The sequence below is a fragment of the Vollenhovia emeryi genome, unplaced genomic scaffold (assembly GCF_000949405.1).
Source record: "Vollenhovia emeryi isolate VEMERY1.0 unplaced genomic scaffold, V.emery_V1.0 DF939123.1, whole genome shotgun sequence".
NCBI classification, from domain to species: Eukaryota; Metazoa; Arthropoda; class Insecta; order Hymenoptera; family Formicidae; genus Vollenhovia; species Vollenhovia emeryi.
The window spans coordinates 2,864,884-2,885,970 of record NW_011967243.1 but is presented as its reverse complement, the minus strand read 5'-3'; the positions used below and the strand labels follow the sequence as shown (position 1 = coordinate 2,885,970).

The 21,087-nt window shown below is 43.3% G+C and overlaps 1 protein-coding gene across 4 annotated transcripts in view; it reads right to left on the bottom strand.

Annotated features, from left to right (window-relative positions):
- The window catches only part of LOC105569714 (RNA binding protein fox-1 homolog 2), a 281,021-nt gene that overhangs the window by 238,960 nt on the left and 20,974 nt on the right, over positions 1-21,087 (bottom strand). For all 4 annotated transcript variants that reach the window (XM_012026391.1, XM_012026389.1, XM_012026390.1 and 1 more), the window contains exon 2: positions 4,818-4,861. In XM_012026391.1, the coding sequence (XP_011881781.1) occupies positions 4,818-4,861 (44 nt within the window). The remainder of the gene's footprint in view (positions 1-4,817; positions 4,862-21,087) is intronic.

Below are 21,087 nucleotides of genomic sequence, written 5' to 3'. Positions count from 1 at the left end.
AAATGTAAGTCTATATATTCTTGCGTTTAGGCTAAATTGTCCCTCCATCTTACAACGCACGAGGCTGGCACCACGATATTCGACAAAAGATATATACTATCGTTTTATTCTGGATTTTAGAACTTTTATTAAAGTCGAAAACCAGACGCGAAGACAACATCTTTATACTATTATTGCGACAAATATTGCCACATGCCTCAGTGGTCGAATTGGTGAGACGCCCGCCTAGAGGGTAGGGAAGTCCAGGTTCAAACCATGGCTGAGGTAATATTCTTCGCAATAAATTTTCGGCATTGACCGGTTAACTAACAAATGTGGCCAGCTGTGGTCGAATGAAATTTGCAATTTTATTATTGTACTGGCAATTTGAAGAAACTAATCTTTTTTCATTTAAGATTAAAATATTCCTTTCTCTATAATAAATATGATTGACGCTATATCGATCCTATTTTATGATACATTCAAGTGTAACAGCATTGGATGCGGAAATTCTTTCTGTGGGTGTACAGTCGTTTGACTGTTCGTCCACTTGACGCGAGTCTTAAATCTATTTTCCTTCGTCCACTTCATCATGCGTACATATTTTTGCAAGCGGAGCCTCACGCGTCAATTTACACGGTAAAATATATTTTCGCGATATTACCGCATTTATTGCAAGTATATGGCGCGATTATCGTTTCAATTCCGAGACACGTCGACATCGGTCACAGCAGCTTGCAACGGGGATTACTTTTAATTATTCCAGTTAATTATTTCGTGCGGCAAATTCTGTATTTCTTGTCGCGTTAACGAACGCAAATTGACTGTTGTACGACGCGACTGCTGCGCGCGCGGTATAAACTCCGAAATGGAAAACAACTGGCGGCCTAAACGGCTGGGGCGCAATAAAATATTTTACCAACGCGGGGCATATTATTCTGACGGTTCAACAAACTCGGTATAACAAGAGAATCTTGTTTATTCGACGCGAATAATGATTAGCATCAATACTGTCGACCGGCACGCACGAACCCGCCTAGCTGTGAACACTGGAAGAAAGCTCGATGGGATCGGACACGCTATTTCCATTCCCTTCTCAGCCGTTCTTTCTTGTTTCTTGAGAAAGTTCCAACGAGGAAACTGCGTTTTCTTCTACGTGAAAATATCGATTGGCTACACGCGCGACCGACTTTATGATTATATATATTTTTTCCCGACGCATTATTCGAAGCGGATGTTTTTTGTACGTCACGTTCAATGAGACGCCTTTCGCAGCGTCCTTGAATATAAATTAATTAAAAATCATTAACGATGTAATTAATAGCGATAAAGATATTTTTAACACCCGCTGCGTTAATTAAAAAAAATTTAAGTGCTATGAAGGGAATTACTTGAAACGATCCGCACGAGGTACGCCGAGCGAGGGGGAAAACCGCTGACCAAAATCTTGGACACCAATGCCCAAAAAATGCCTAGTAATGCCCAGTAATGCCGCAAATGTTGTCCCACCGATCACATGATTTCGTTTGATCTCATACGATTGCATCCGATTACAAATAATTTTCTTACACGCACGTTTAAAAATATGTCACGTTGTTAAATCTCAAAGAGCCGTTAGATTTCCTTAAAACCTTCTCAAGCTGAGAAAATGTCTATTTCAAATTTAACGTCTATTGTCTAAATCATTGTCTGTTGTCCGACAAGTGTAGATACTAAGGCAATTAATCGCTTGAAAATAAAGACAACGGGATTACACGGGAATTTCGTAGAGATTTCATAATGATTACGGAGACACTGTCCCACGATTACGTTAAGTGGTTTACCCCCTCGCGTAAATCTGTACACCACAAGTGCCCTCAGCGGTTTCCCCCTCGACGCCGTGTGATCTCTTAACTTACATCTGGCAAAAAAAAATCGACCGAGAAATCCAGTACGGCGCCACGTATGCAAATCAAAATTTTACGTGAGACGAGTAACAAATTGTAATTGAAGCTCCTCTTTATTGCCCGTGAAAGTGGCTCGTAACACGTTCGACCGTCGGCACGAGGTCTGCATTGCAGATCCCTCCAACTATAACAATACCCTGACAGCGTAATGTAACGGTGAAGTCACGTGTCTATAACGTCACGGACGTCTTAATTTCATGCATTGGGAACAGATCGATGGCTCAGAGGTGGTTTCAACTACTATCCCCCATAAAGCCGGTTACGGTTTGTTTCCGCGCGTACCGTCGCTTAAACCGGCGGCTTTACACCGCCCGAGGGAGCGCGCCAAGTTTGCGAGTAACAAACGCGATTCGATAACGTATTCTTGATTCAGCAGAAGTGTCATACCTCGCCCCACGATGTTGTCGCAGACAAAGCCAAGTTCGTAAACCCGTGAGCTTTAACGTGCGAGGTGCGCGCAAATTAATACGCGAAATGGATTGCCACTAATAACGCGTCTATCGAGCCGTTTGAGGAAAAAGTAGCGCGCAGTCGTATTTCCGACGGCGTAGAAAACTTCTCTGTGCACAAATTTAATTGGTATAATTTATCGTGTCACGGAACGTAAAGCGCGTCCTTTGGAATTGTCTCTTATGTTAATGATTATGACACGGCACGCGGACTAAAGCACTTAAATTAAGTAGGAAATTGTCCCATTTAAAGAGAGTAATATAGCTTCGAGCAATTCTTCGTAATTACGTAGAAACATTTCATAGGGGAGAACGCCGCCCTTCGTGTCAACGACCGAAACGCGTCTGCGTTAAGAGGGTCACTGAAACTGCGCACGTAAGGTCAGTTTCATTCCGCCGGGGACCTTCGAGGAGCGATAAATAAAAAGTGCGTCCCAGACACGTGACTGCGAGCCAACCCTCCGCACGTGTACGTCCGTTTATTATCGGATTATCGCGCCTCCGCACCGTCGTCGGGGGTTCACGAAGGATCGCTTCGAGCGCGGATATTGTTCGAGCGTAAAGGAGCGATCTTATCAGTTAACCCGGCCGCAAGGAGAACGCGAAGGCGGTCGAAACGCCGCATCGCCGCGCGGCGGTTCCGCGAGACGAGACGTCGGAATTTCAAGAAACGGCAGCGCGCGAACTGCTCTCCTTACGAAAGACGAAGGAGAATCCCGTATTTCTCTCCCCGTGGCCGGCGATGCGTGTAAGCTCGCAGTCGCAACATTCCCGGGTCCTGAATCTCCCGGCACTTCGGGATTCATCCCCGAGCGCCCGCGCCGCCGAGAGTGCGAAGAGCGAGGAGCGGTAAGAGCGCGAGCGAGCACGGGAGGCGAAGGGGAAAAAAAAGGGAAGCGAACTGAGAGAGTTAGAGCGAAGAAAGAACAGGCGTCGGGTAAGACGGGCGCGAAGGCGGCGACGCACAAGTGCCGCGGAATGGAGTGCAAGATGGTGCACGTCCATCCCATCCAGCAACCTTTCTTCGTTCTCCACCGCGTTTCGCCTCCTCGCCGGCTTCTCTTTCGGCCGGTCCGCCTCCTCGTCGCTCCTTCACGCGCTTTCAAGGCGGCGGCGGCGGCGGCGGCGGCGGCAGCCACGCATCGATCGGGGGATGAAAAGTGCTACGTTACCACTGTGGCCGGTTGAATCGGGAGGGCTGAGTGCATTTTCCATCCGTCACCACCCCCTACCGCCGCCGCCGCCGCCGTCCGATTTTTCGCCTTTTCCCACCCCCGCACCCCCGTTATCCCCCTTTTCGTTTTCACGGTTTTGTCTGTAATGCACACGCGTCGATACGCGAAAGCCTCGCACGCCGGCACTTGCACGCGTGCTTTTTACCATCCCACGACCCCTTTGGCATACGGGATCGTTAACGATTCTTTCTGCGCCGCCTGCCTTTCTTCGCGAGAGAATCCCGTCTGAGAGTGTTCGTTATACTCGATACCGTTCTAAAGTTACCAGAAAAGATTTTTCCTCAAACAAGCCGCGACGATACCGAGCGCAATACGTATATCGGTACAATATACAATATTAACAATAAATATAAAAGTCCGATTCTGAATGTTATTTTACATCGAAATATCATTCGGTATAAACGTCTCGAGGAAAAATAACATTTTAAACCATATGAACCATATATGAAAGCAATATCACACTTTCGACATTAATAATAAAGCGAAGTCTAGAAAGGTGTCCGAGCACAGAGTTTCCAGGCGATTCATAATTAATTTCATCTCATTTTGTATATCATCGAATAGATTGGCTCTTAAATAAAGTCGTAATTTAATTTCACGGACTTAATAAATTTCTTTCGTAAATTGAAGCGCATTAAAAAATAAAAGTGCAGTTCTTTAGACGAGTGAAACTTGCACCTCGGGTGCCGTATTTATAGCGATTAACTCATCCGACGGACTCATCGCTATACGTGATGCAAGACACGACATAAATATTTCTCTCGTTCGCTTTGAATTCTTTTCGTTCGTCCTTTTTCACCGGCTGCGTTGCGCACGCATTTGTATTAGAGGGCCACGTTTTCCCGCCGTGAAAAGAAGCGACGATTGTACATTCCCTTTTAACGACTCCTTTCTCGTCGCCTGTCACTGTGTTCTGCGTAACGCGCGTCAGCCTCTCATTGCCTCTCTGCACCGAATGCATTTTCTTTGTACCGACGAAATCCGTTTCGATGATTCTCGCGCAGAAATTCGCTAGTTTAATAAAAACCCGCGCTGGAATAACGTATTGCAAATTCTCGGCAAGTTCCGAAATCTCCCCGGCGAAAGATTAGTTTACCAAACTATGCCCGCAAAAATCCCGAGGCCTTAATGCAAGTCGATCTATTCAATAAACTAGGAAATATGCTTCACAATCTGATTTCGCAAACAATGTTAACAATGTTACTCACCTAACGAAGGGACGAAAGTCAAACTGGACGAGGCTAGCACGAATCTGGAACAATAGAGATATATGCTGTTATTATTAGTCGCGCCAGAGTTTGTCGCGTAATTGTAACTAACTTCGACTTTAACTAAGCGAATAATTAGCCACCGTTTCCTGAAAGCTACAGCATGTCGAAACGGAGTATTGTGAAACGTAATAAAGTGCTCCATTGTAGAAACAGATCTGTAGATTCTAACAAATCGCATCGTTCTACAATCGTGCAGTTTTCCTATGGAAAGAAAAGTCCATCTTTCGAGAACAGTGCCTTTAATAGCAAAAAAAAGTAATACTCTAAAACAGGAACGCTTTCATGTTTTATCAATTTTTCATAATACGTCACGATTTGTCTTTCACTTGTAGTGATATCTCACTGACAGTTTGGCAAAGTGCTGAAAATGTCAAAACTGCAAGGTAATAAAGATTGACAGCAACAGCATGAACTGGAGCTACGCAAATAGATTATCACATATCGGTTAAGCTGGTTTTCATGACAAGGAATGTACATTAGTACAGCGGACATCTTCGTGTCTCTCGCGGCGGATGTGCACGGCGAGCGAAACTCGTATGTACCCGCGAAACGAAAAGTTTTCGCGGAAACATCGCAGTTTAATTGAATGCTAGAATGCGGAGGACGCGTTGCTCGTGTAACCAGTGCTAAAATTAAATTCTTCTTACCGCCGGGGAAGCAATCGGAAAAGCTCGTTTCAGTTCTGCTTGGCTTTGAATGCGATGTGTGTCTTTAAGTTAGAAAACAAATTTGCTTTGTCGGCGACACAAAAGTGCTCGCGATGTTCCAGTAACAATTAAAATGATGCGAACTCGCGCGCGAAATCGACTGCATCGATTGTGACTTATTGTACATTGGACAAACAAAAAGACACATAGAAACACGTATTAGAGAACATAAGAAAGATAGCTCTAAATCGACCGCGTCGCAATCAGTCGTTAGTAAACATCGTATCGATTGCGACCATTTCAATTGGAGTAGACCTTCGATTCTGCATAAGGAATCGCATTTTAAAAGGACATATTGGCAATACTATTAATCTACAGCGAGACACCGATAATTTTAACTCTATACAAAATAGGATAATTCGAATAACATAGTATTTATTGCTTATTCTGTTTTCTAACGTTGACGACTAGACACATTGTACAACAAAATTTCTGTCTTAATTTTCACATCTCTGATCCGACGAATCTTGTAAGTTTTATCATATAATTCAAAAAACACTAATTTAGTTTCTATTTTGTTTGTCTGTGCTTCAGACGTTTGTAAACACTCTTGTAAGTTTGTTACCTGAAGAGGACTAGTATTACTGGCCGAAACGCTGTGTTTTATTCGAGGGGGAAACCGCTGACCAAAATCTTGTACACCGATGCCCACACTAATGCCCAGTGGGCATTACTTTATCTTGTTACCTTATTTTATCTTTACAATGCCCCAGCAAGACCCAATGCCCAAACTAATGCCCCAAAAATGCCCAGTAATGCCGCAAATCTGTACACCACAAAGCCCTCAGGCGGTTTCTCCCTCGGTTTTATTATAATAAAGAATTGCCAGTAAGGTCGTTTCTATACTTATTAAAATTAAAATAATGTCGAAACGAGACATTATACTATTTCGTCAGTTGCATTTTTTTCAACATCATTGAGAGAAGCAGATACGCCAGCGAGGGAATTGTCACGTTCTAGTTTTTAATGAATAAAAGTTGTAGCTCCGTTGCACTTTGCAGGCACAAGGATACGTGTATTAATCTCATGAATAAAATCTTGTTTATCGCGTTATTCAACTTGCCAACAAACGTGGCAAAGCGTACAACATTTTTCTGAAACAGTACTAAAATTTTCATCGCGTGGAAGAGAGAGAGAGAGAGAAAGAGAAAACGGGGAGAGAAAACGCGCCGGAGAAAACGTGAAAATAAATTTCTATGGCCAATCCGGTAACGCGCTAGAGGATTCAGGATTACTAAGGTTTTGTTCCGACGGTAATCCTTTTTCGTCGTATTTCGTTTCAGTTAATTCCTGTTGGTGTTCCCCGCGTGACATCATTTATTAAACCCCGAGAGGCGGATTTGCTTAGCGTGCGCGCGAGTTTGATGGTAAAACACCGTAAAATGGAAAACGCAGTTCTTGCAAATACACATCGGTATAGATGACAATAAACTTTCATCGGTTTCGCACGCGCACTTTGATATCCTCGAGTACAACGCGCGAGTGTCGTATTTATTTAATACGGCTGGAAAAATTAGAAAATATTTTATCTGCCCACGCATATAAATATTCCGCGTTTTTCTCCGTATCGAGATTATTCAGCTCAACGTTTAATCTAGTTCACTCTTTTTTTTTTGAAACTCGACTTCGATGTTTACATAAAAAATTGCCAGAAGAAAAAATAAAAGTTATACTTTAAAATATAACAAAAATATGCTTTATGCATACAGAATTGTGTGTAAAAGAATAACAGTTTCCTCGTTCTGAAATAATAATAAAATGTTAAGTGACAAAGATTAGATCCGTTGCAATTATCGTCAACTATGCTAATTTTATAAGGCGCTATTCGCGGATTCGGATTATACTTTCCTTGTCCCGAAATAATAATCAGCTTTAAGGTAACCGGGATTAGAGTATATTTACCGCAATTGCCGGAAACTACGCAAATTTTATAATACGCTATTCGCGGATTCGTTATTCTACCGCGCTTCAGCTCGTCTAGCATAGAAATAATTAACGTGCTAATAAGACCCTGAAGACAGTCGGTATCCTCGTTACCGTCGCGTAACGTCATTTATCAAAGAGCGTTCTCGGACGCACCGGATCTCAATTTGTATGACAAAGCCATCCGATGATTCGTGTCGCCGTATAAATCTTCCGCCGGCGAAGAGCGAAATTTCATAAGAGGGAAACGTGTGGATCGAACTGCTGCAAAACAAATTGATTTTTCGCGACCCGGTACGAACGGGGGGACCGAGGGGGAAGGGGAGGTGCGGCCGCGTTCAATTCAGGTATTTCGCAAGCGGAACAGTCGCATGGCATCGCGCAGGCATTTCCATTTCCGTGTGGGATGTATGTGTGTGCATAAAGCTCGAAAATATCCGCCATGCACACACCTTCGCGCACGTCGAGTGCAACGGCAAGCGCGACGATCGCTCGTAATTTCATATCGCCCATTTTGGACGGGCGACGTAACGCAAACGCGGATATAACGGCCGATTTTCAGATTAAATATTATTAAATTTACGCGGGCGACGGCGTAAAAATATATATGTATATCTGGAAACGTCCGTTTCGCAACTTTGCAAAAGATGCGCGCAACAAGTCTTGTCATTACAAAACGTGTGTGAAATAAATTACGGAATAGAATGTTAGCATTGCACACTGATAGGAATTAATTATAAAAATAATCTTAATTAAGACCGTAAAATCCATGTCTTGCCAATAGTTTCATTGTTCGACGAGCTGCACTCGAGACGAGACGTTTTATTAAATCTTCGATGCGTTTTCATTAAGATAAGCGACGATAACATAAAACGACACGATTCGCAATGAAATTGCAAATTTCTGTCACTGGTGTGATTGTAATTGCCGACGCACTCGATACGCGGGGAGATGTTGTTACCGTGGTTTCGCATGCAAACGCACACGCGTATGTACGTACAGCGGACGAAAATTTCCGGGACGCGAATTGAAACGCAAAGAGGAGGGAAAAAAGAAAAGAAGAAAACGAAGAAACTCGACGAATCCGCGTAGCGGACATATTTTTTTCCTCCGCTGGAAAGCTCGATAATCTGCCACCTGTTAGGCTTAAAAGTGTCGGACGAGTCGTTAAAGGGGTCCAGGTCCAGCGCTAGCATCCGCTGAAAAAATGGCCGAGTATACGCGGCGTGCCGGGGCACGAGGGGGGCACACGCGATATATTTGCAGGCGAAAAACCGGCGTGGCGCCGGGGTGAATAACGGCGCCTCGCCGGAACGAGTCGCCGGAATTTATCGACGCGATTTTTTTGGCGAAACGAAAACTGCCCGCTTTATTTCGCGCAGTAACAAAGCTCGAAGGCACGCGCGAATTGAATCAAATGGTAATTGAAAAAAAAAAGACAGAGGACGAGAGAAAGAGAGTAGAGGCTCCGTAAGTATCGCACGGCCTTTGAACTCGATAAGCGCCCCAGCGTTTCTGTAGGAAATTCTTGTAGGAAATTACAGACTGATTCTTCCTACTCTCTTGACGCTCAGGTAAACGTGTCTCTTCCGGAACCGGAAAACTCGAGGAACGCGACGATCCCGCGGACGTCTTCCCGTAGGCGAGCGAAACGACTCTTTCGCTTCGGTGCCACATCAATGCGCGTTAAAACAATCCTACGATTTTCGGTGGAACGCGCTCGAGTATCCGCCGACCGCTATTGTTCTCGCTCGTATTTTCACATCGGCAGCGAAGACGGAAATAATTTAATTTTTCCGCGGTCTACCGAAGGCCGGTTTAACGGGTCAAATGGACACGCGCGACATGCCGCCGTGTCAGGAATGAAATTGCCCCACCGCCGCTCGACGCTGGCTCTCCTGGAATTTTTATCGAAGGATCCCTCGGCAAAAGCCATCCGACGCCGCGCGGACACGAATTATTGCCACTGCGGAATTTTCATCCCGGTCTAACCCACTGGGAGCGGCGGCGGCGGCTGCCGCGCTGCTCGCCTCCTCCGCTCGAATAATTTCCATTCCACGATTTGCTTAATTCCACCCCACTCGTTCTCTCCTCCGGCCAGTAATCTTCGCGGAATTAAGAAAACCGTATTATCTCCGCCGGTGAGGATCGATCGTCAAGGTATTACGGACGCCACGAGCCTCGTTATATTGAAAATTGTATTATCGCGGATATCTCAACAATATTTTTCTCGCCCGGAGTCGAACCAAATTTTTTTTTCGCAGCGCAATGTTTTTTTTCAGAGATCGACGGACGCAATGTGCCCGGTTTAAATTGGGGGCACTGCGTTACAAATCACATTTTGATAATAGTCGCATATTTCAATTGTTGCGATTCAATCGGACCCTTTTTTTCATACGAGCAGTTTTCATTCTCTGCTGGTGATATGCCATTTAATTGACGACTTGAATCACGCTCGAATTGTACCTGCGTGTTGCGGAGAAGTGTTTTTTTTTTAAATCCACAGCCTTACAATGCCCGTGGTAAGGCGCAATTGTTATATTTACATATTAATTGCATGCGCAATTATACGCCAGTAATAAATACGAATTATGCAGCAAAGTATGTAATATTAATCTCAAGGTATAAAGAAGTTTTCGCAAGTTAACGACATATTTTTATTACATCACTTTCTAAGTGGACTTCAACAGCTTACTTTTGCAGAATTTTAATTTTGTTGCAAAGTCACTTAAAGTTGAAAAGCCGAGAGAAAAGAAGAATTTCGCTCCAATTTTAACGAAATTTTCGCCGGGAGGAAAAGATGTTAGGAATCGATCGACGTATCCAGATGACGGGGCGCATAAATCAGAAATTCTGTGTATTACGGACCACGGATATGAATTCTGAATATTTTTGCACGGATGGATTGATCTACTCCCTCGATGCTGCTTCCTACAAACTTTTTATCGTGCCAGCGTCATATCGGTGGTAGCGTCTCCCCGCGAGCTTTCGAGGGGGGGAAAAGCCGCTCGCGATATCATCGATTTCGCATCAGGACCACGAGGAATCAACAAGGACGAATCGACGGGACTTAATTAAGGAACATTCCACAGGCATAAGCGACTGCTCTCCGACCACTTCCTACCACCCTTCGTATTCCTTTAATAATCGCGCGCGCAGTGAGGTCTAAGAGAAAATTCATCGGTTTTGCCTCTTTTTATAACAAAATAAAATTGAAAAATATGATGGTCGTTAAGGTAATAAAATAAAACCGAGGGAAAAAAAGAAATAAAAATTGTGGACAATGCGATGATAAATTAAATACATAGGTTTTTGTGTGAATGCGCAGTAGAAAATATTTAAAAACATGCACGTTTCGGTCTACGAACGTGATCCCCTTCAGCACGTACCGATGATTAAAAAACAAATCGGTCTAAACCTAAAGCGGTAAGTCATTATGAACGAGAAGTCGTGGTAGATTTATATTTAAAGGTAATAAATGGTAAGAAACTTGTACTGTAGGCACGTCAAACTAGTGTGTAGGTGAGCTGGTCAATTGTGTGGTTGAGTTCCATCGCGTCTCTTTTTTTTTTTTAATCATTCAGAGTGTCGATCAAATATGATATGCCGAATGGCGGACTTTTGAATAGTATCTTACTCGCGATCGGAATTAAAGCCTGCCTTGTCAAAATGACGCGGTTAAATGATATGGCTATATTTCATTGTGTTGGAACAATTTCCAAACTTTCATTGATCCGGAGCTTGAAAGGCACAACGCTGAAAAGCACCGCTACGCGCCGTCACTCAAGCGACTTGGGATAACTCGTACGGGAACGGGAAATTTAACTGGGTCACATTTCGTTTCGCCCTGCGACGGCGGCGGCGGCGGCTCGCCCCGCCATGAAATTGAGCCCGGCGCGCAACAGTGCCTGCGAAAGTGGACGGGCGAGCGAATTAAGTCGCCACGCAGGTTGTCACACGGCGAGCAGACGGAACTTTATAATTGGACCTGCAAATTCGCCTGGAATTCGCACTCGCGCGAAATCCGCGGCTGCGGAAACGCAAAGGGAGGCCGATAGGCTTTCGCGGGCTACATTTGCTTCGTTTAAAATGCGAATGCAAAACGCGAGGGCGAATGGCGCACGAGAATGTTAATGCCTAAAGTTCTTTCCGGTAATCTAATGTTCTCGCCCAACGCCACGAGTTTCTGTCGCAAATTATGAAATTATTAATATTTAACATTTTAATTTTGTAATAATTACCGCTTGCTTAATCGTAAAACGTCGCGTCGAAAGAGTAAACATCAATCCTGCAGCGTGTAGTAGACGTTTTATAGTTCGCGACCTCGATTTTGTCGATATATTTACCCTGAATAATTAATCAAGCTGCATTTACCGTGCAGTTTAATGCCTTCACCTTCAGCAAGCGAGAAACCTGAGGTCAAACTGTATGTTTCATTTAATTATCATGTTACTACAATACAGCACGAACAATACGCAGCGCGAGTGGTAATTGCCACTCCTTGACACGTCAACCGGTAAAAAGTTATACTAGTTCGTTCAATAAAACTTTCCTTACATTCATCGCCCACGAAAGCTCCTAATAATACAAACGATTTAAAAAATTTGCATTGAGACGTTAAGATTGCTGTTATATCTTAATCTGCTCTTAGGCCCGGTTTCACCAAACGTCGCTTAATTTTAATCCTAGTTTAATTCACGTTTGTCTCTTTCCAAAGTAACAGTTGGAAAGAAACAAAGAACAAATTAAACTAAGCTGAAAGTTAAACAACGTTGGTGAAACCGGGCCTTAATCATAAAAGTTGCATAAATAAAAAATTCTCAAATCTTAGTATCGCTTGATAAAGAACCCAAAAAATAGGGTCGAAACGTTGTGTTAAATAAATTAAGGAATATGCCAGTTGGGTTGACTACAAGTTTCCCCGTTTTACTTTTCTCTTAAAATTTACCTTGAAAATCGTGTAATTGTGGGACAACGTGGCAGTTCGAAGAACTTTGCAAGGGTTTTTTGAAATTTCACCATACATTGTGTGTACAATTTTACTAGTAAAATGTACGGTACATGAATTTTAAGAGAAATTTCTCACCGTGTACAAATATCGTCGTACGATTCGACACAGTCCTCGAGAGATAATTCTCAGTGGCTTCGTTAGAAACGACTTCGTCAGGCAATTTAACGATGATACAGGTTTAAGGATCGGTAAGTATGGCATCGTGTATAACGTTTACACAGCTGCGACTACGTGCACCGCGCTCATAAAGTCTAAGATGCACTCTGAGCCGCGGCTAAAGCTTCGTAACGGCGCACCTCAAACTAACTCACGTCGTAATAATTTTCAATTGTGCCTCGCGTAAAACCGTGCATTCGTCGTGACCGCCATTAAACCGGCGACGCGTAATTGCGGAGGGACACGTGCGCTCCCGGTCACGAAATTCCCAAAATTAACGACACCCAAAGGCATGCGAAAAGTTTGGTTGTTGCAGCACGATTCGCGTCCCGAATATTTCCGCGGCGGATGCGCCGTGACCGCGGAACTTTCGTTTTTGGCGGAGAGCCAGGAACCGCCGCCGCCCCGCACCGTCGCGCTCATCCGGACCTCTTATCGCTGCTCCTTCGATTAATCGATCGCGGCATGAAGCAGGAGTCGCGGGAAAGGAAGTAGTCTTCAATCAGGCACGAGAGAGGGAAAATTGGAAAGCGCTCGAGAAGTGAAGTATGCCGAGATTAGAGAGTCGAAGACGATAGCCTGTTAACAGCGAGGAAGACGAGAAATCGCACGGAGCTTATTTGTCGCCGGTGTGGATGTTTCCATTTCGCAATTCTTCCGGTGATACGTCGCGGGCGAAATAACGCGAGATACATTTCTCAAGGTACCCGAACTCAATTCCTTAATTCCGGGTTTCTATGGATGTCGCGTAAATTACGAGAAGAAAAAGAAACCTGAGAAATTGGAACTCGAAATATATCCAGACGTGAAACACGTCTTAGAAAAGTTGAAAAAGAAAAACACCCACTTATATTTCCTATTATAAACGCTGCCTGTGTTCTTTTCTTTACGCTCGTAAATCTCCGTCTATTTCGTGCAGACAACACTTGACAAGTAGCTCGGATGCTTGTATTTACACAGAATGTACACACAGGAAGTTAAGATCAATGCAACTCGAAAAGCGGTCTCGGTACACCAAGAGCTCGACAATCTTTCCTCGGCCGGCTATAAATCCCAGCGTCCTTCGTGCACGTCGTAACTCTCGCGGCTGTGCGGTATAGGCTTACCTCGGAAATTCACGAACATTGTTGCAAATTTGGCGGATATAAGTTGCGTATCCTCCGGGCGGAGGGCACATCGCACGAAACTTGCAACTTTTGCCGTGCGCAAGTTGCTGACTACGCCGAGCGAAGAAACGTAACACGTCGGCACGCAAACTTCTAATTAAACAGAAGACAGAGCCCGACTGTAGCGCGGAGCAAGTAATTACTGCGAAATCCAAGCGATAAATATGTATTGTCAGCTGCGAGTTTCCCTTTCGATGCGGCTATCATAAGTAACGAGATTTTAAATGCAGTTTCCAAAAGTACGCCTACCCGAACATTCATTATGCACGATCGTCCGGCCACCAGAACGTTATAAACTTTTTTTTTAATTAATAAGCTTTATTGCAAATGTAAGATTAGTATCTGCAATTTCAGAATTCAATCGCGTGTGTCGATATAAACTCATTTCGAAAAATAACGATGTCAATAATAAGTAACTAGTAACTGTAACTAGTAATACACTGATAGAAAAATATGTACAGTATTTGACACTATAATTGCATGGCAAAATAATTATAGTCAGGAGTATCATTTTTATAGCAATTATTACTACAACATTAGCAACCATATAGACACAGCGATGCCGACTGTTTAAAAAATTTACTACAAAATGTAAGCTTTTAACTATTATTCTGTTAAAATATCCAGGTAATTAATAGTGAATTAGTTAATTATTTTTATACAGTAAATACAATCACAATAGTAGCAAATTTAACAACATTTCTATCGTCCACCTTACTAGTCACATGGTGAACAAAAGTGAAGTGGTTCGGAATGTCCTCACTAGAGAGATGCGCGGTACAAGACTTTCTCGTGAGAAGAAAACCGCAGAGGGTGTGATTAATACGGATAAGTTTATACATTCGTATAAGATTGCTTATCTTTTCTTTGAAAGATGCTTTCTTGTACTATTCTTTACGAGTGCAAAGTGACGTAACCAATGAACATAGTGAACGCAATGTATATATAATAAAAAGCAGAGAATATTACTTCCAATATAAATTATTACGTGTAGTTATTCGAAATTTTACTTGTTACTGCAATATTAAAAGCTCGTTTTGGTTTACGACAAAAATCTATGAGAACTGTAGTACATTGTTAGGTCAACCATAACTTACGTAGTTGGAAGAATGACAAAAATGCGGTTGGCTCCTATAAATTATAGCGAGATTGTGGTAACTGCAACCATTTTTTTTTCTGTCAGTAATTATGCTAATAAGTGTTTCAGGAAAAATGTATTTTTACACGTTAAAAGCGTTTCCCCAAGTCCACGTTTCATTTCGTAGAAGCAATTAGGTGCCTTATGTCGCCGATGCCGTCTCGACCGACTTTACACACTCGACTCGATCATCGTTGAAATACATTAAATCTTTAATATGTTTTCCCGGGGAAAACGCGGGGTATTACACGCGCGCCACTCCTCGTAACCCAATTCCGTAGAAATCGCGCCGCATGAAAATATCGTATCTACTATGCGGTAAGGATGTTGCCTAAATTGTTGCAGTGAGAACGCGCCAATTACCCTCCCATTTATTTTTAAATGACTTGGCAAGTTCGGCGGATGAGTTCGCTCGCTCGCAAATGAACGTAGAATATTGATTACTCTTCTCTATTAGCGTGTCTCCTCCCACGAGAGCGTGTGCGATAGCATGCGCCGTGCCCGTATCGAGGAATCGAAACCGTAGCGCGGCGAGATAGGAACTGCCCGAAATTAGTAGAAGCGTTATTCCACACAATAATATACTGTAACCCAATTCCCTTGTTGTTGTTCGCAGCGGCGTCGCGTGTACGTCGACGCGATTTGATTACCAGCGGCAATTCTCGCCGTGTTCGGATAATAGTTACAGAATTAATTAAATAAATTACCCAATCACGTTGCCGAAGACCCGACGCGAAATATCTTTGCGCGGTAAAATTCAGAGTTGACACGGGATGTTCGGGAGGAAGTGAAATCAATACGCCGCATTTCGTGTTTTTTCAGTCGCTGAGATTTTTAATAAAGGGAAGACGCGCGGTAAAAAATGTTCCGTGAAAACGGAGGTAAACCAAGCCAAACCATTTTTCCTTTTCCAGACAGAATATGGCTTTTCGATAGTGCTAGTTTCGTTTTCAATGCACATCTCGATATGGGTCGCTTCCGAAAGACGCGTCTTGCATCTTTCAGCTTTTACACGCGCGTACCCTTGCATTGTGGCAACGTAGTCTAGGAGTAATTCGTGATTCATTGACGACAGGCTTCATCGATTGATCGAACAAGTGTCAACGCGCGTCACCGACGTAATATTTGACTGGAATGTGCTCGTGATTTACGTGGAGAAGTTCCCCTGTCGCAGCGATAACTTAACGTATTCCCGATGCCCTCCTGCTTTCTCGCTTGCATATACATTCGCGTTCGGTGTCACGCGATATTAAAGTACGCTCCTTTGGCAAAGTGCCAAATCGATGCTGCCATTCCTCCCTCCCTCTCTCTTGTCTCTTTCTCCCTTTCCGTTTCTGTCTCTCTCTCTCTCTGTTTCTGTCAGAAAGCGATTTCTTCGGCGAAGCTAGAAGACGTCGTCGTTTGAGTACATGAAGTTCCCCGTCTTCCTAAATGACGACTTTCTCTCCATTTTTGAAACTATCATAAATATCCGTCGATATTGCATTATGAAAATACATTTGCTGATACGCGCGATCTGATATCTTTCGCGAAAATTAGATGTAAAAATCCATTCTGTTGCGAAACTTATTCCGTCTATTACAAATGAGGAGCTTCAAGAGTGGAAACAATAAAATTGAATTGCATTCAACACAATCAATCTTGCTTGTATCTTTGCAGAAGGAATATTTTAAAACCATCTTTGCAAAGGTACGAAGAACTGAAAAACTCGTGCGACAGAATTTCGTCAAAGTTAAACACAGCTCGCGCGTTTATCGAACGTATCAGATTTTCTTCTCAAAGTACGTGGGCGTCCACCGATTGCGAATACACAACCAGGTTCTTGAATTTCAAATTATCGAAGCCCGGACAAGTGACGACATCCAGTCGTGGGACGTACGATTAGGAAAACAATATCGCGCGGTTGCCGCGGGACAGGGATCGACCTTCATTGTTCGATTCGGCGAGAATTTCTCGGTAAGCGATTAGCATTAAACGTCCGCAGAAAAGTGTCTGCGCGGCGAAACTTTATTTAACCGTGTCACGGACGCGAATAACCCGGGCAGAAGTCCCAGACAGGAAACAGTAACAATCGCCCGGGATGACAAGACTCCGGCGTCTGTCACCGATATGCTCAACTTGTTAAACAAAGTAAATGCTCAAAGTCTGCTTTTGAAACGAGTACGAAACGATCAAGTGACACGCTATTTTCCGAGACGCGCCGTGTGACCAAAATGGTAACAAAGTTCCACGTCGCTTAAAATTGCTAAAACTATATGCATTTAGTTATAATGTAATTAACCGTTAAAATATATCGCGCCTTGGGTTCGGCGAAAAACTCATGAGAGGATACATTTGTATCGAACGATGTGAGTTTCGAGACGCTTAATTCACGTCCATATTTAAATATTTACTCCGACAACGAATGTCCATTCGTACGGCTAGCAATAAATATTAACATTGGTTAGCAATTTGTATTTGTACGATGCGGGGAACAAATTGCGGCGTGAAAGAACAAATTTCGCTCGATTGCACCTTCACGAAAATCGACTGAGCGATTTATGACGCGCGAGGACACGCGATAATCGAAAAGTTCGCTCGATCGCAACGCTCCGGCGAAATTCACGAGCGCGATAGGGACGTCTAGAGCCTAGAAAAGGGAATGACTTTTCCCAGAAGGTCTCCGGTAATGCTGTACGTTCCTAGACCACAGTCGTACACGTACGCGCGCGAGCCTTGTGAGCCTTTCGACGTGGTTGTATGCGGCCCACATAACTCCTAAGCATACCTGAATTCACGCGCGCGTATGTGTGCACCGAGTGTTTATAGGAACGTGCACACAGAGCGAGTGTATATGGGGTAGAAAGCTGGGGCACGGTGGTAACGTCCCGGAAGCCAGGATCGATATCCAGACACGCCATCACCACCCTCGACTCTCCCTCTTCTCTTGTCTCCCTCTCCTTCTCGCTCCTCCACCCTTCATTCTCCATCCTGGAGACTCTCGTCTGTTTATTTTTCCCTTCTGCCGTTTACCCCGCCGTCAGGAGGGTTAATGGACCCACCGGGATGTCTTCGGCGATGCGAGCGTACTCGCCGCTCGCGAGGACCAGATTTTTCCTACCGCCGCATGCAGCCAGGCCGCCCCTTTACTCCCGTTGACCACGTCAAGAAAACATAATGAACCCGCGTTCGGCGGAACAATACGCGGGAATTCGGGCTTTCAGCAAAGTGACGATCCACTACTCACGGGATTGATGAGAGCGCGTAATTGAGATAAATAACGATACCGAATTAACTGCGCGATTGCGAAGGAACACGTAGCATTGTTATTACAAAGTGGAGCAGAGTGAGATCGCGGTAGCGAATTAATATCGACGTAACGTTTCGTATCTAAAACAATTCGCCGCTTCCCATTTGGGTATTGCAAAACTGTTATTTGTTATTGAGTAATTTTTTTTTCGACACTGTACCAATTTTTCTTTATTCTGATTCGTACATCACCCGTGGCGATGCAATTAAATCCCTTTTTTTCGCCATATCTATATATTAAATTTATTTTTTACGCATACACATATATTTTATATATTCTTTCTTCTAACGTTGCATTGAAACGGCTCTTTCCAGTAAAAAGACTATTGCAAAAAAGTAATCTATAATATTATATCACAGAAGCAGCACATGAACAATCGCATTTTCGATCAGATAAAGCACCATCGCTCTGGATTTTTATAACATCATAAACTATCCTGTATAACACAGGGTACGGCGGGAAGGAAACAAAGGAAGTCAAGGGTGAAGCAGATAATAGCGCCTGCCCCTTTTTCAAACGAACTCGAAGTACTCCGTAAATTGGATTTAACCAACTGCATTGTGAATTGCCCTGCAATCGATTTTGGGCCAAAGCAACGGCAGTGCATTTTCTCCTCGTCCTGTTCGGGCTAAGAAATCACCACGCAAAATTCGAGGCAAAATTGGTATTTTTCATAATGACTCCCTTCCTCCCCCTATTTTAATCAGAGGAAATTTATAGTACACCTTGTGTAAAATAAAAATCTATTCTCTCGCGCAGACAAACGTTAAAATAATAATAGATTGCCACAAAATTGAATCTTCAGCCATGACACACCTAGAACTTTACATCTTAATGCGTTCCATTAAATCAACGTTGCTAAAAATAATCGAGAAAATTAATCTTCCAAATCTGTTTCACGTTAGATTAAAACGCCCGCTTCTCAAGTAAGTAGTTGTCGCGCATAAGAAGTTATAGTGTTATAAACCCCTTCTATACTACGTCGCACAAAAATCGTATTATTCAGATCCGGCCATAAAAGTGCTCTCTTCTACGTTGACTGTAACGCGCCGTATCGCTAATTTCCGGGGAAATGAAACACGGAAGGCGTATAATGGATCTGATAATAATAAAAATAGAGTAAGACTAACGCGAAGCGTAAAAGATGGCCGCGTCGGATAACGTCGGCGGGAGTAATCGCGATAAAACATAATAATACCGAATAATAATTCACAATGCCATTACGGGCGAGGAACGTTAAGAAAGGTAGTTAATACTTCCAGAGCTGACCATTACTCAGATACGTAACGCAATAAGGAACGTTTTCATTCTTTTTTTTATAAATTACACGGTGAGACCGATATGGATACCGCGTGTCTAATTAGGGTTGGCGCAACCCCAATAAATAGTAATATTTGGGACAGCTACACCTGCGGCTGTCGTACCCACGTTGGTAAGATAAGTAGTGGAGACAACTGTACGCGTTTTGTGCAGCGAACTTAGTGAACGTTGCAACGCGAAACAATGCGGATGCCCCTGCTATTTATACGGCAACGTTTTAATTTTTAAACTGATAAGAATTCTTCAATGTCGCCAGCGATAATTAACAACGTCAGTGTTTTTTCTCGGCCGTACCTGGCATTCTTCATAATGCAGAATATTTATTGCGAAAAATACTCAGCCGGGGTGTGAACTGTCGAATTGGTGAGACGCCCGCCTAGGAAGGTCCAGGTTCAAACCCTGGCTGAGGTGATACTTTTCGCAACAAATTCTCTGTATTATTAAAAATGCCAGGTACGGTCAGAAAAAAACACTGACGATTTTTATCTTAGTTATTCTTGCCTCAGCCGATCCTTCCGTGTACTGTTACTAAAACGTATAAAACGTAGGTTGAAAGATCGTTGACACAAGGATCACGCTAAAAAAATTATTGCGACTTTGCTAGCCTTAGCTCGAAAGATCTCTCTCTCTCTCTCTCTCTCTCTCTCTCTCTCTCTCTCTCTCTCTCTCTCTCTCTCTCTCTCTCTCTCTCTCTCTCTTTGGGGAGGGGGGAGAGCGCTAAGTTTGACGGAAATTCAATCTTCTCGTCGAAACGCGAAGCGGCACGGTCCCGCGTATCAGACTTGGCGATTCAAACGATGAAGTATTCATTTCCAATTACGTTCTCGAAACAAGATGTTACGGGTGTACGGCGTAAGTGTATAGTTTGCATACACGATGCGCAAACACACTCCGTACAACGAATACGCACCGCGGTTCGATCGGCAAATTAAACGGCAATCCAGGGTGCACGATTGGCGGTGATTATTAGCGCATTATAATCGACCTGAGAGATACGATTTATTATCGCCAAAGTTATCAAACCTTACGATCGGTTGGAATGTAGGATTATTACTGAAATGAATTGTGCCTCGTAACACATTGTATTCAAATAACGCGCTTAATTTCCACTTAATTTAACGTTCGTCGTATTATTACTTTTAAATGATTGCACTTTTCATTGAAACTAGGTCATTTTCGTCGAACGTGTTTGATGAAAATCCTTTGTTTAGATATACGTTCATTACGTATCGCTAAACAAGATTAATATTTTCACGTTTGATATTTGACACATACGTTTAATATGCACTTTTTCTTTTGAAAATTGATTTCACTATTAATTTCTATCCCAGTCGGTTGGAGCTTGATTTAACCGTTTACCAATGTTGGCAGCAATCATGACAGATGCCTCAATTAATTAGGCTGAGATCACCACGAGATGTAGCGAAGATTCAGTGGAGTTGAGTGGATTGTAAATTAGCATACCTGTCTAGTTCGGTTATTTCGATATTAATACGC